General features: G+C 40.3%; 1 protein-coding gene across 1 annotated transcript in view; it reads right to left on the bottom strand.

The window, feature by feature from the left end:
- LOC140931257 (uncharacterized) overlaps positions 1-14,452 on the bottom strand; it is a 73,422-nt gene that overhangs the window by 3,075 nt on the left and 55,895 nt on the right. The window contains exons 53-67 of the mRNA XM_073381026.1: positions 14,339-14,392; positions 12,556-12,663; positions 10,718-10,771; positions 9,223-9,276; positions 9,015-9,068; positions 8,409-8,462; positions 7,743-7,796; positions 6,903-6,938; positions 6,126-6,143; positions 5,983-6,000; positions 5,575-5,610; positions 4,289-4,318; positions 2,469-2,525; positions 1,495-1,551; positions 440-572 (exon numbers count right to left, since the gene is read on the bottom strand). Coding sequence (XP_073237127.1) covers positions 440-572; positions 1,495-1,551; positions 2,469-2,525; positions 4,289-4,318; positions 5,575-5,610; positions 5,983-6,000; positions 6,126-6,143; positions 6,903-6,938; positions 7,743-7,796; positions 8,409-8,462; positions 9,015-9,068; positions 9,223-9,276; positions 10,718-10,771; positions 12,556-12,663; positions 14,339-14,392 — 817 coding nt within the window. The remainder of the gene's footprint in view (positions 1-439; positions 573-1,494; positions 1,552-2,468; positions 2,526-4,288; positions 4,319-5,574; positions 5,611-5,982; positions 6,001-6,125; positions 6,144-6,902; positions 6,939-7,742; positions 7,797-8,408; positions 8,463-9,014; positions 9,069-9,222; positions 9,277-10,717; positions 10,772-12,555; positions 12,664-14,338; positions 14,393-14,452) is intronic.

The raw sequence follows: 14,452 nt of genomic DNA, 5'->3' as shown, positions 1-14,452 counted from the left end.
CATTTACAGAAAGAAATTAGGAACCTTACGAAAGTACGACGGCAAAGGCAACGGAAACCTCGGAAAAGCCAGCAAAATAACAACTCTGCAAGTGAATCGTTCTTTTTTGTAACTTTCTTTGCCGTCTTTGCACAACTACTCCGCGAATTGGCCAATTTTAAGTTAACTTGAGAACGGGAACGACAAGGCGAAAAATTTTATTATCTCCGTCTGAACTCGGACGCGGTCCAGTTCCTTCAGCTCCGATCAAATTTACCTTCTTTTGAGTAACAGGGCGACTAGGATTAATCGCGAAATAATTTGAAAGGATGCGAGGTCTATTTTTCAGCGATGTTTTTACCTGCGTCGCCGCCGTTGTTGGATTTTAAGGTCACTTTGAGATTTAACGAACAAACGGAAAGTTCAACCAAACCAACCAACAAACAAAAGAGCTACAAACCGCTCGGGGAGTTGGGGTGATCCAGCTGAATATCTCTACACGAACGCGCGGGGTGCTCTTCGTCGCCGATCTGAGCTCTGTAATTGAGGATTTTGTTTCTTACTAGGCTGGTCATATAGTCAACTTCCTCACTCTAAAAAAAAAAAACAAAACAAAACAAAACACGCAACAATCAGAGCTTATAAGATTACGTTAGGTGGAAGAGTGCTAATGTATGTTTCAGGCACTGTACAGCTCTGAGAACGGAAAAATCTACTCGCGTGGAGAAAGACACGAGGAGAAAGACGAGTGGAGAAAGACGCGTGAAGAAAGGAAGGGAGGTCGCGCTTCTCCGATTCTTTCCCTTTCCTTTCTATCGCATGCCACTTTGAGGACATTCAAAGGTGATATTACACGGGACGATTCGCAACGGCGATTTTTTGCGCAACACAGCGTTGCAATGTTGGAACAGTGTTGCAGCCATTTGAAACAATGTCGGAACAATGTTACAACGTTGTGTTGCGCTAAAAATAGTCGTTGCGAATTGTCCCGTGTAACATCACCTTAAAGGGGCTATAACATGGCTGGCTAGTTCATTTTGTTTATGATCCCAATTACGCGTCGTTTTACGCTATCATGGAACTTGAGCAAGGACAAGATGACAGCTTCGTGTTACACGTTATAAAAAATAAAAAATAAAAAATGAACTTTGAAAAACTGTTAGGCTAACAAGTTTTCCAAAACCGAAATTGCAATCCGTTTAAATCTTCTTCAAGTTTGTCCATCCGTGCCTTTTGTATTTGCTACCTTATCATGTTCATACCTTTCTTTAACTTTTTGAGCGGTAATTTTTTTGTTTCACTCAATTTTGTCACAGTTTCTACCGTTTGAATTTTAATAAATTTCGTGAAAGCTTCTTCAAGAAGGCATCAAATCACAGATAAAGGTGATCGTTATGTCTGTGAAAAAAATACTATGATTTGACCCTAATGACACTATCTGTTTCCAGTTCTTGAGGGAAATTATAACGTGTGATTTTGAGTTGACAAGAAATCATGAAACAGTAGAAGTAATACCGCGATAAAATGGGTTGCTGCCAGATTCTCGTGGTGTTGTTCATCCTCTAATGATCGCTAAAAAAAAAAAAATTAAAAAGAATAAATTAAAATCAAAATATTTTATAATCACAATATATTATGACATAACCAATATGAAAAATTAAACAAACACTCCTGATACGAAAGGCCTGAACTTCTATGTGCCGGTATGGTTTCCAGGGTCTTGAGTCATACAGGGGGTAAAAGGGTGTCTCTTTGGACCGGAAGCCAAAAAAGAGAGTGAAAATTGGCGACCAGCGTTCTACATGTGAGGCAGCAACAATTTGTTTTTCGAAAAAAAAAAAAAACCTAATTCCATAATGCTAGTTTTTTTTTATTTAAATACTTAATTATGCGTCTCCTGTAGTTTGATACTCTAACGTGTATTCTCGCGACTCTCACAAACGGAGAGCTTGCTCGCAGGCGAAGACAGTTTCCTTGACTGAAACTGCGTTTATCACCTTAAATTTGTAAAATTAAGACACTGCTGTTCAAAACGTAAGTCATTATTTTGAAATGTATTCCTTAAGTTAGTGGATAGCACCCCATACGAAATAAGAAATATTTTAAACACCCGACTTTCTTACTTACATGTAAAAACTGATTAATCCCTGTAACATACAGTAAATTTCTGACGTTGTATATACCCTGGGCTGCTACAACCTCGGAAGGAGTTTTGTTTGGACTGGGTTGTAAACGGCGAAGGTCCAGGCCGAGACCTTATCTGGGTGGTCTTACGGTACCCAATCGCGAGACACGCAGTGGTAAAAATGCAGGACCGACAAGGGCTAACTGATTACAGTCAGGAATAAGTAGGTGCAAGTCGATCCGAAAAAGACCACTGATGGTAGACCGGTCGTTTAGAAAAAGGTTCCAGACCAGAGAGATTGTAAGCTTTTGATCAGACAACCTCGATTAAGTTTGGCAAGAAAAGGAGAGTGATGCATGTTTACCTTACGCCGTCTGTTAGGTGGAACAGGACCTTTGTCGGCGGAGCCGAGATTCGAAAGCTACAGGAAAAAACAAAAACGGCAATGATGAGAAGCCACAAGTATATAGACTGCAAAACACTCGTTTTTTTCTCAAAATCAGTAAAGAAATCGGCAAAGTGTGGTTGAAGAGTCTTACGTGCGCGAAGCGCGAGAAAGCGAGAGAACATAACAACCGACTGTCAGCGTCTCTCGTCGGTCTCGCTCTCTGTTTTCAGCCTCGTTCCAGACCTTTTGTTTGACTTACGCGCGTACTTGAGTAAGAAAAAATACGGACTGTTTTGCAGTCTACTACAAGTATGAAAGTATTAGTACGCCACATTTTTATGTTTACAATGCTCCATAATAGGGCCGTTGATACCAAAGCCGCGCCTTACACAAGACGCAAAAGGAACCATTTATACAAGTACGGATTACATATGACAAGAACTGCTCGCATAAATGGTTCACGGCTCAGTTCGCGGCCACAGCGATGACGTAGTTTGTTTTGGTGCCCCGCGTAATTTGCAACAATGGCTCGAGCGGGCAAAAAAGCGAAATGATTGGCTTTGGCAAGGAAACTCCTCATATTTTACACTGTCTTTTCGTTTCAATTTAACATTTCGGTCAAGATTACGGTAGTGTCGGGCTGTTGCGAAACTTGTGCAGAAACTTCGACGGTCATTTTCCAGTCACTACAGCGCCCGTCTCTAGGACGTGAAGGTCTGGGATATAGTTGAAAACAGAACATGTGCAGCAATCGTTCACGGCTTCAGAAAGTCGCGAACAACGTTTGAGTGCATTTATGCGAACACATTCCCGAGCAAGGTAAGCCGCAGCTTGAGCTAACCGTAAGTTGAATAAGCCGTGAACGTACACTTTGCACCATTTATACGGGCTGTTCGCGTCTTATATAAGCCGCGGCTTATTTCTCTCGCCGTATGAACGGCCCTAATATGTTTTAAATCTGTGGAGGTGAATTGTTAATATTCTCTTGAGAGCTACTAAGCATGTTGTAAAGTTTATTGCGCTGTACAAGGTTGTTATATCTTTCGAATCTGTCGACGCAGTTCTCAGTGTGACATTAAAACAAGAGTATTGAGCAATACCTCTGTGGGCAATGTTTGTAGTGCTGTTTAAGTGTTGTTAGCCTGTGGACGAAATCGTGCGATCATCCTAATCGCCGCTTTAGAAACGAGAAGGGGACTGGAGCCGAAATGCGTCCCGCATGTGTTTCTGGGATTGTTACAGGGGACTTGCTGGTCAGCTATTGGCCAATTTTTTTCCATGTCCCTAGTAACAGTCCCAGAAGTCTTTTCGACAGTTAACTCGGCCCAGTTTCACTCCCGATTCTTAAGTGAGGAATAAGTCATTCCCGAGATCGAAGAATTCGCACCTTCAAAACGAAACTAAGTGCAAAACCTTTCTTGTGAAAATGAATTTTCCTTGCTTGAGGATAAAAAATCTTTTCATTTCAATGGCTTCACACTTAGCCTTGTTTCGATGAAAAAGCTTGGGGCAACTCAGAAATATCCTATTCAAAGCTAATTAACCCTTTAAGTCCCAATAGTGACCAACAGCAATTTTCTCCTAACGATAGACATACATTGTCAAGAGATTAGGTTATGAGAATTAATTAAATGATCACCAAAGAGAAAATGCTTTCATCTTTTCTCAAATTCTCTCAACTTATTCTTTAAAGAAATGTACAGAGATCAGTTTGGAGAATTTGCTTGTGGATATTGGGGCTTAAAAGGCTAAGAGTTATTCAAAGAATCAAGGAGGATGAGTATGTGGTATATTACCGCTTCATAGAGATTCTGTCCTGGTGGGCCCTACAGAGCAAATAAAATAAAACCAAAAAGCATGAGAATGTCCCCCACATGAAATAGAAACGAGACCTATGTTTATCTATTATTTGTTAGTTATAACGGTACAAAGCTCATTTATATACGTTGTGTTTCAATTGGGATTAAATTTTCTTTTCCTCTGTGTTTGGGTATGGTTTTTTTTAAAATCATGAATTTATTAAACTAAAGATAAAAGCGTACAGTTGATATAATACAGCATAGTTTTACAATGATAAAAAATGTTAGCCAATTAACAGAAAGAAAAAAGCGAAAAAAGCAAAAACAACAACAACAACAACAACAACAACAAATGCAGCGCATATTAAAAGTCATTAACTCAAGAAGTCACAACGTATATCAGAAATGCACAACGAGGTCCACTTATTTCTATATTTAAGGTCTCTGGTTTTAACAGCAATTTTCTTTCACAATGAATTTTAGTTTCCAGAAGAACAATAAAAACATCGAGTCTTGAGATCTCAGACTTGTATTTGGGTACGGTAATGTGTGATAATGACTTTGGTACCCAGATATGTAGCCTGGCCAATAACAAGAAATTGGGACGACTACGAGTTTGCGCACGCGTGATCCTGCGTCATTTTGCCAGGGAAACGCGATACCCGTCGTCAACCTACTGCGGGTTTCAGCAGTTGTAGGGGCGGAAATGAGTTATCGAATGTTAGAAGTATACCATTTTTCAATCAGGCGAGGGCTTAACCTCCTTCAGTAAAATAAAAATAACCGTCCAAACCTTTCTGATGGAAAAAAGTAACACGAACTAAGCTTTCCTGGGTATCAATTTTTTAGAATACGCCACTTTCACATCTCCCATAATGCACCTTATTTGCCCCCCAATATTTTGCATAAGCATTATTTTCAATTTCTCTTGGGACGGCTGTAATACCCAGAAGAAAGAAAAAGAAAGATTATGCAAAATTCTGGGGAGGCAAATAAGGTGCATAATGGGAGATGTACAAGTGGTGTATAGATCATCGTCCTCCTCGTTGTCCTCGTCCTAAAATCTTAAGGTCTGTAATAATCTCTTAAGTCTAACACACATTTCTCTCCAGGAGAAGGGTAAAAGATAGACTCGATGGGCACGGGCCAAAACCCACGTAGGTACAAGTGGTCGGGAGTGAAGTCGATTACCTTTTATCGATTGGACTAATAGATAGGATTTAGCAACGTTCATCTGGAAGAGACAAAGTTAGGTGTTACGGCAAAGGCAATTAAGTTCATACCTGTTCTCCTGGCAGTCCGGGTGGACCTGGGAGACCCTGGAAGTAAAAAAAAAGATAAATGTTATGCTATAAGTCCTTGATACTGGTCACTGTATTATTTTTTATTACTAGAGGTTGCTATACCATGAACGCGAAACATTCAAAAGACATAGTTGTTTTTTTGTTTTTAAGGTGAGTGGCCAGCTCCTGGTGGGAAAGTGCAATGCCTTCAGACAAAACAAAAGGCAAAAGACTGAACAACACAACACAACGGTATAGAGGGGGGACCCTAAAGAAAGCCAGCAGTCGCTGGGGAATCGAACCCCGCCCACCAGCAACAAAACAAAGGTAAACAACAACAGTCTAATAGGGAAACTCCAAAAACAACTGCATTCAGACGCTAAAAAAAATAACATTTGCAATACTTACAACTTCTCCATCGTTACCCTACAAAGGAAAAAAAACAAGAAAGAAAGAAAAAAAAATGAATAAACTATTTCAAAGTAAGAGGGACCGCAAACAGAGAAAAGACACTCAACGAAGTCAACGAATCGTCTCAAGAAAAAGCCTACCGTTCGGCCACGTTCTCCCTGAAAGAAAAGAGATGTGAAAATCATTATCATTTATCCTTAGGCTGCTTTCAATTGATACTGACGTTATTTCTTTTTTACTATCTGATATCCCAGTAATACAAAGAAAGCGATGAGGTAAAAAATTCTTTGTAAACATATAAGAACTATCAGAGATAATTCTCTTAAGATTTTCCTTTGAAAACGCCGCCCGAAGCCTTTTTGGTTGACAATAGCTTTCGCGAGCAGGAGGCCACAACCGGATCACCTACCAGGGGTGTGTTTAAAAGAGTGTCTTAGTTCAAAATCGTCGCGGTATTGGGTGGTTGTATTGTTAGCTCGATCTGTTGGCCTTGTCTTCTTCTTTTATTTCCTAATTCGAAGGGCAGGTAAAAAACACCACGCACTGCTGTTCGATACGAGTACGGAAAGGTTCCCGGCGTTGTGGTCTATCTCTACCTCCGCTATAATTCACACAAAAGTATCTCGTGGATTTAAAGGAGAGAGTGGGAGTAGTAGGTTTCTGGGAAACTGTCCACCTCCTCCTCCCCTAACCCGACATTTTGCCCTAAGTGAGAAGTAAGTGTTAATGTTGACTTAGGGGAGGGGTAGGTGGGCAGTTTCTCGGAAACCTAAACTGATCAGGGTTTACAGTGAGCTTATACATTGACTTATGGAAGTTGTCTACGTTTATATTGATCTGTTGTCCTCTCGCCCGCTACAATTAATCCTCTCATTATTTGAAAATAATTCCTAATCCAAGTTTTATGAGTAAAATACCTGTTTTCCGGGGTCACCTTGAAGTCCAGGTTGTCCCTGATTATCAAAAAAAGCTGTTAACAGCATGTCCATACCTTAAATGATGCCACTGCATTTACTAATGACCCCTTGTTTGCTTTTATCCATTTGCTTACAGCTAAGGATATCATTGTCGTTAAGATTCGATTTCCAAACGTCCAAAATTAAGCCAAATTGGTTCACGGATTACCGCTCAAAATGTTCGCTCAACGTTGCCCGATTTTCATTTCGAGAAAAAAAGGGGAAAATAGATTTTTTTTTTGCAGCTTCTTACCCGTGACAAAAAATCTTTTTCGCTCCATTCAAGTCTCCGCAAACATAAATTTTTTTGCTGCATCTTTTTTTCCAGAAAGTTTCTGAAGAGTTCTATCTAATCTTCTTTAGATTCCAAATTTCGAAAAATGATGAATGTTTTTTTACCATAGATGATACCTTAACGCGTGCTGACGAGCCTGCCAAACCAGTGTACCACAGAGTAACATCCTGACATATTTGCCCTTGTAAATCAAAGCGACGTAAAGATTAATAATGGTAATTGAACTGACTGGAGTACAATTTGGTCTGAAATCATGCGCGTGATTTTAAACGCGCGAGTTTGATTTGAAATCACAGGTATGATTTCAGACTAAAATTGCGCGACACGAAGTTCAATTACCACTTTATTACTGCCATTTTGAAATCGTAGAATTCAGTCAGTACCAATATTTTTTTGATCTAGTAGCTGGTTTTGCTGAGAGCCAATCGGCATGGAAGGATCACCAGGGATTTCAAAATGGATATAATAAAATAATAAATATAATGTTTTCTAAGATGGAAAAATACCTCTGGTCCAGGAGAGCCTTGTGATCCAGGAGGACCAGCGGAGCCTGTACCACCCTAATAAAACGAATTAGAAGACAACATGAAAGGGCTGTGTCACACAAGGCTGTCTAGATTATTAGGATCATTAGACGTCTCTGGGAAACTGCCCACCTACCCCTCTCTTAAGCCAACATTTTGCCCCAAGTGAGAAGTAAGTGTTGGCTTAGGGGAGGGGTAGGTGGGCAGTTTCGTATAATGATGCGATTATTTTGTTGATATCTTGGGTGACAAATTACTCCGTAATTTTGGCGCGAAATTTCAGCGTTTATATATAATTTCACACGTGAAATTACTAAATTACCATGGCAACGTTCCGCACGTGTCAGGGCCAAGATGACAACAAAGTTTTAGAATGTTATGAATGAAGATGTAAGGGCATTAAAAGACGCTTTAGAAAACCTAAACACATGAAAGAGCACATAAAGAAGGATTCTACAAGGTATTTTGTCGAAAATTTCTCAAAATTATGAACTTAAGCCGAACATTTAACCTCTAAAGTTTTCAGCGCGCAAAGTTTGTGCCACCCTTATTCCGGGTATCACAGAAACCTCATCCAATGATTATTTACTATATGAAGCTACAACCATTATACATAGCGGCTACTGCTAGAGTAAATAGGGATATTACCTTAGGTCCGGCGGAACCTGTTGTTCCGTTTTTCCCGTCATCTCCCACTTCACCCTATCGACGAAAAGTACGGAAATTAATGACAAACAATCACCGAACAAAGTCAACGAATTTAAGCACAGTTTTGTCTGAAGTGCAAACCTACACTACATTACAAATCCTCTACTACTTTTTATGAAAAGGGGAAAAGTTAAAAAAAAACGAGTCACGAGAAAAAGGAATTGACAAATCCTGTGTCTGGAGTGGCGTCAAACATCACTCACTCTCCTATTGGTCAATTGTCATGACGTCACCGGTGGAACTTTTCACCAGTGAATTTCGCGTCAAACAGGTATTAAAAGTCCCTTAACATGGCATAACTAAGCAGAAAAAGAAAGTCTATCTTAGAAGTTGAGTTCCCAAGAGTGACAAACAACAATTTTCCCGACTATATCAATACAAAACCAAGGGAAAAGTTGATGGAAATTATTAAACTGATCAAGGAAAAATGCTTTGATCTTTTACCAAATTCTCTCAACTAATTTCTTAAGGAAATGTATAGAGATCAGTCTAGAGAATTTGTAGGTGGATATCGGGACTTAAATGGTTAATATACATATGCAGTACCGGGGGTCCAGGAGCTCCCTGCTTTCCAGGTTCACCAGTATAACCAAAATCACCCTGAAAAAAAAAAACAACAAACAAGTTAGTCTAAGTTTACTTTGTCTACGTTTTATTGCGATTTTTTGCTATTTAGGTCAACACTGTGCCCCAAGCGCACAAAGCACAGTGCTATTTTTACTGAAAAATGGAAAACGTTTTAGAGTAGGCTTACCTTAGGTCCAACGGTTCCATTTCCACCTCTATCTCCTTGCAAACCAGGTGGTCCCTATATATTAACAAAAATATTTGTAAGTTCTGTTAAAGGAGAGTCTAAGAACAAGGATGGGGCAGGGGTGAGAGGGAGAGAGCACTCGCCTCCCATTATTGTTGCCGGGTTGAAATCCAGGCGTAGATGCCACTTTGAACACGGGAAGGGGACTGGAGACGAAATGTGCCCCGCAAGTGTTTATGGGATCGTTATTAGGGACGCGTCGGTCAGCTATTGGCCAATTTTTTCTCGGTTCCTAGTAACAGTCCCAGAAGTCTTTGTGAAAGTTCACTCGGTCCAGTTTCCTTGCCCTACGTGGGTTGAGTTTGTTGTTGGTTCTCCCCTTTGCTCCGAGAGGTTTTTCCCCGGGTACTCCGGTTTTCCCCTCTCCTCAAAAAGTAACACTTCCAAATTCCAATTCGATCTGGAACGCACGGACACGTTTAAACGAGTTCTTCAGTAATTCGTGGGTAATCAAATTACAACTAAAATTACAATTGGCATCCAGAAATTAATTCACGATGATGACGTTGGACTAAAACTCACCAGAATTCATCTACAGAATATCTACAGAACATCGGCATGATTTCATGGGATAAGCACAAAAAAGGGCTTATCCTGTTGATAATGTGTTTTGTCGCTTACCACTTATTTAAGTCCAGGATAAAAAATTCAAGTACTGAGTTCTTAACAGAGGCGTTTGGGATTATAACTGAGCGACTGTTACTCTTCATCCGTTGCACCAGGCGTAATTAATCGATAAACCGATAATCGATAACAATCCATAGTAATCGATATCAATCACTGACGAATATCAATTTCCGATATCAATCTATAGAGATCGATTTTGTTAATCGATAATAATCGGTAAATTATTTTTCTCTGATCTCTGACTCTGATCTACCGATTTTCGATATCAATCGATTTCCGATATCGATTTCTATCGACTAACTACGCCTGGGTTACGTGAATATTTCCCAAAAATTGAAAGAGGCTTATATCCGCGGAAGCTTATAACGGGAACAGAAAAAGCGCTTCGAGACAACGAAACCATAGTAGTGCTGATCAAAAAGCGTTTTGCATTTGACTGGTTTTTAATTACGCTTGGAAACGAATGATTTATCGAAGTCAGTTTAATACAAGCTAGAAGGGGGATCAAAACCGGGGGAGGCTCATAATCGAATGTATTTTTTTGTTTGCAGGTAGATGGGCCTATAATTGCGTGTGTTTGTGTGGGGGGGGAGAGGGTGGGGTTTATAAGCGGAAGTTGACGATATAGGAAGTAACTTCCGCTGAAGCACAGGGGCGGGGGGGGCGGAGGGGCTTATAAGCGGAAGTAAACGGTACAGGAAGTACCCTCCGCTGAAGCACGGGGGAGGGGGGGCTTATAAGCGGAAGTTGACGGTACAGGAAGTACCCTCCGCTGAAGCACGGGAACCGTTCTTTTACTTAAGCTTACATCTGGACCTTGAACACCTCGTTCTCCGTCAGCACCGTTTTCTCCAGGGACACCCTGTGAGAATAAAAGATATAAACTCATTTAGCCTTTTCCGCTGGACTCCGCTGCAAGCGAAGCGATTTAACACATATATCTACTGATTTAAAAGAAAGCTAGCAGTATGAGATTAAAGAGCCGGTGTCAATTTGGTCTTTCATAAAGTTATCAAGAGGATATCAAACAAACTTCATCAGGGAGCACTATAAACACAAGATATTCTACCTCCACCTCATCCCCACCCCACCCCACTGACTGCACTTTCTACTCGCCCATATCTCCGGATTCAAAATCAAGTCTCGCAAAAAAGAGCACTTAATCGAAAAAGACTCCTGGCCCCAGTTGTTTTAGCAGCCGGATAGCACTACCCACCGGATAAATCAGTCCGGTGGATATCGTCAGTTATCCGCCTTTGGAACAACTAGGGCCTATAATTTGGGTCAACAGATCATTACACGGGTTTTTCAACCTTTGACTGAGGCTGGTTAGCGATAATCCATCTACACGGCTGGAACGAACGGGTAAAAATCAGTAATGTTGCACCCTGTGAGCAGAGGATATATTTTCGCTGTGTGAGCTGTTGTGCGAAAAGTAGCCTCTGCCGGCAACCGTTCAAATCCGTCCAGAAATCTGAACGAATAAATTAAAAAAAAACGGGTTTCTTCCTCTTCTTAACCGGTTCAGAGCATTGTGTGAGTCTTACGTAGCAGATCAGAGTTGTGGCAATTTTTTCATACACGCGAAACTAGCGCCATTTGATGACAGACCTGACGATAAGTTTTGCTTGCAAATCGCGTGATGAATTTCGCGCAGGCACGATAGAAAATTGAAGGGTTGTCAGCAGAGGCTACATTTCGCACGACAGCTCACACAGCGAAAATGACTGTAGCCTCTGCTCGCGAGGTAGTAATGTTGCCAAGTTTGAAAGCGATTTGTTGAAAAATAAACTATGGTTTGTAGGGGGGGGGGGGAGGGGGCGCAAGTTTGTGCCCCCGACCATACAGACGTACGTCTGTAAAATTTGGCGATTTTGTGCAGCAATATCTTCTCCCACTTTGGACGTATCACCTTTAACCCTTTAAACCCTTATATCAAAATTGACATTCTCATTTATTATCTCGATACGTTTTCAATAGAAGTAGTGGGGAGAATTTGTTGAAGTATCAGTTGGATTCATCTTGTGTGATCATGTCCTTAATTCTTATGACCACTCCGTTTTATAAAGAAGTGATGTTACAAGGAGAAATTTGACGCTGATCACTCTTAGGGCTTAAAGGGTTAAACTCGGTAAGGTACCATATTTTAAGGCCCTCTTTCCAGGAGTGTCGATGGATGTTCGCTTACTGCTCTTTAACAAACGTTAAAGGAGCTGTGTCACGAAATTCAGCCAAATTAGGAAATTACAAAATGCCCGTTAAATTAAGAGAAACATAAAAATAACCGCTTAAAACTTTAAAGGAAGGTTAAAATAACATAACAGAAACAACAGATGTCACGGATGGGCAAAACTGAAGAAGACTGAAACGGATTGAAATTAGGATTTCTGAAAACCGTTCAGCCTAACAGTTTTTTAAAGTTGATCCCTGCTGATTGCGACTTCAAAAATAATGCTCAGGAGACATATTTGTTTCTCTCGGATCTCCGATTTTGTCATTTACATGTAAACTTCTTTGCTTACTTTAAGTTCCATAGCGATTGAAGGCGAGTAATTGGCAAAATAAACAAAATGAACTGCACTGCCGTGACACAGCCCCTTAAAGGTAAGAAGAAACCGTGAAAGGGTCAATTGCGATGACACTCACATTTTCTCCAGCCTGGCCGGCTGCACCCTTTTCACCAGCAGGTCCTGTTGGCCCGAGAGATCCAGCATTTCCATTGTTTCCGGGGGGTCCTCTATCTCCTCTTTCGCCCTAGTAACACATGCAAAACAGAGTCAAAGTTCATAATAGAGCGGTTTTCATTTGAGTGTCGAAAAGTAATTGGTTTTGCACTTTCTACACGATGCGATTGGCTTAAAAGATTCGCGCCACCTTTTCATCCAATCAGAAGTAAAACCAAAGCCAATTGTGACGCGCTCGCATGCATTTTCCCGCGCTTTGCGTCAGCCACATGTAATTACTTCGAGTTTTGATTGGTTCAATGTATTGTCTGTGTCCTATGTGATTGGCCAGAGTAATTACTTTGGTTTTGGTTTTACGACACTCAAACGAAAACCACTCTAAGAAAAAGATAGATTTTTCCCCCGAGCATTTGTTACTTAACAATTAATGAATGAGGCTGAGTATTTTATGAAGAATTATGGAGATGGAGGAGGGAGATCTCCATAATTCTTCATATGATACGAAAGCCGAATTCAATAATTGTTTTATTATTCATTCAAAATAATTCCCAGTTTAAAAACATGGCTAAAACATGCTTACCTACAATGGAGGACAAATTCTTAGGACAATTAACACGATCTGCCTTAATTTTTCCCCCTTTCCCCCCCTCCCCCAAGCAGTGTTGTAGCTTGTGCACCCCTGTACACTTTACCCTTTCCTAAAAATGTTTCTTCATCCCAACATTGTTTGGAGGGGGGAGGGGAGGGTCAGTCGCGGTATCCAAGTGGTTAGAGAAGTGCATATTATGCTACATCTGAACATTTGATAAGTTAAGGATGTGGAAGGAAGGTTTTTCATAACCGTTCCAAGGATTTTTGTCCTCCATTGTACATCGATCCATAGATGTTAAGTTCATCTTTGATAGTGCACGTTTAGAATTGTTCAGCTCCGCAAATATTCGCTAAATAGCAGGTGTCGCCCTTCGAGTTGTCTTCTTTTTGTCTTCTTTTGAGTCTGTGGACCAAATCCTATGGTGTTACCATTCAAACGAAACCTCTTCAGCAGTACTTTCACATGGTACTATTTATTTAGTATGTAGTTCTAACTTTTGAGTCTGTGGATGAAATCCTCTGGTGTGACCATTTATATGAAACCTCTTCAGCAGTACTTTCACAAGATACTATTTATTTAGTATGTAGTTCTACCTTTTGAGTCTGTGGATGAAATTCTATGGTGTTACGATTCAAATGAAACCTCTTCAGCAGTACTTTCACATAGTACTATTTATTTAGTGTGTAGTTCTAACTTTTGAGTCTGTAGACCAAATCCTATGGTACGACCATTCAAATGAAAGCTCTTCAGCAGTACCTTCACATGGTACTATTTATTATGTAGTTCCAACTTTTGAGTGTGTAGACCAAATCCTATGGTGTTACCATTCAAATGAAACCTCTTCAGCAGTACTTTCTAATGGTACTATTTATTTAGTATGTAGTTCTAACTTTTGATTCTGGATGAAATCCTATGGTGTTACCATTCAAATGAAACGTCTTCAGCAGTACTTTCACATGGTACTATTTATTTAGTATGTGGTTCTAACTTTTGAGTCTGTGGACCAAATCCTATGGTTTGACCATTCAAATGAAACCTCTTTGGCCGCACTTTCAAGTCAATAATACTATTTGTTTTCAGCCCTTTGCAAAAATTAAATTCCGAAATTTCTCACTTTTGGGAGGGAAAGGGTTAAGTAAGGACTTTTTCTTACTTTTTCTCCATCAATGCCGTTTGTACCTGCATTACCATTTTCTCCAGGTGTACCCTGAAAATGACAAGAACAATAGTGAGTTGTCTAACCTTAAGTCTACTGCTGCCTAAGTAC

Source organism: Porites lutea, chromosome 3, assembly GCF_958299795.1.
Source record: "Porites lutea chromosome 3, jaPorLute2.1, whole genome shotgun sequence".
Classification (NCBI taxonomy): Eukaryota; Metazoa; Cnidaria; class Anthozoa; order Scleractinia; family Poritidae; genus Porites; species Porites lutea.
Note: the sequence above shows the minus strand (reverse complement) of the source record. Positions and strands in the feature narration are given on the sequence as shown.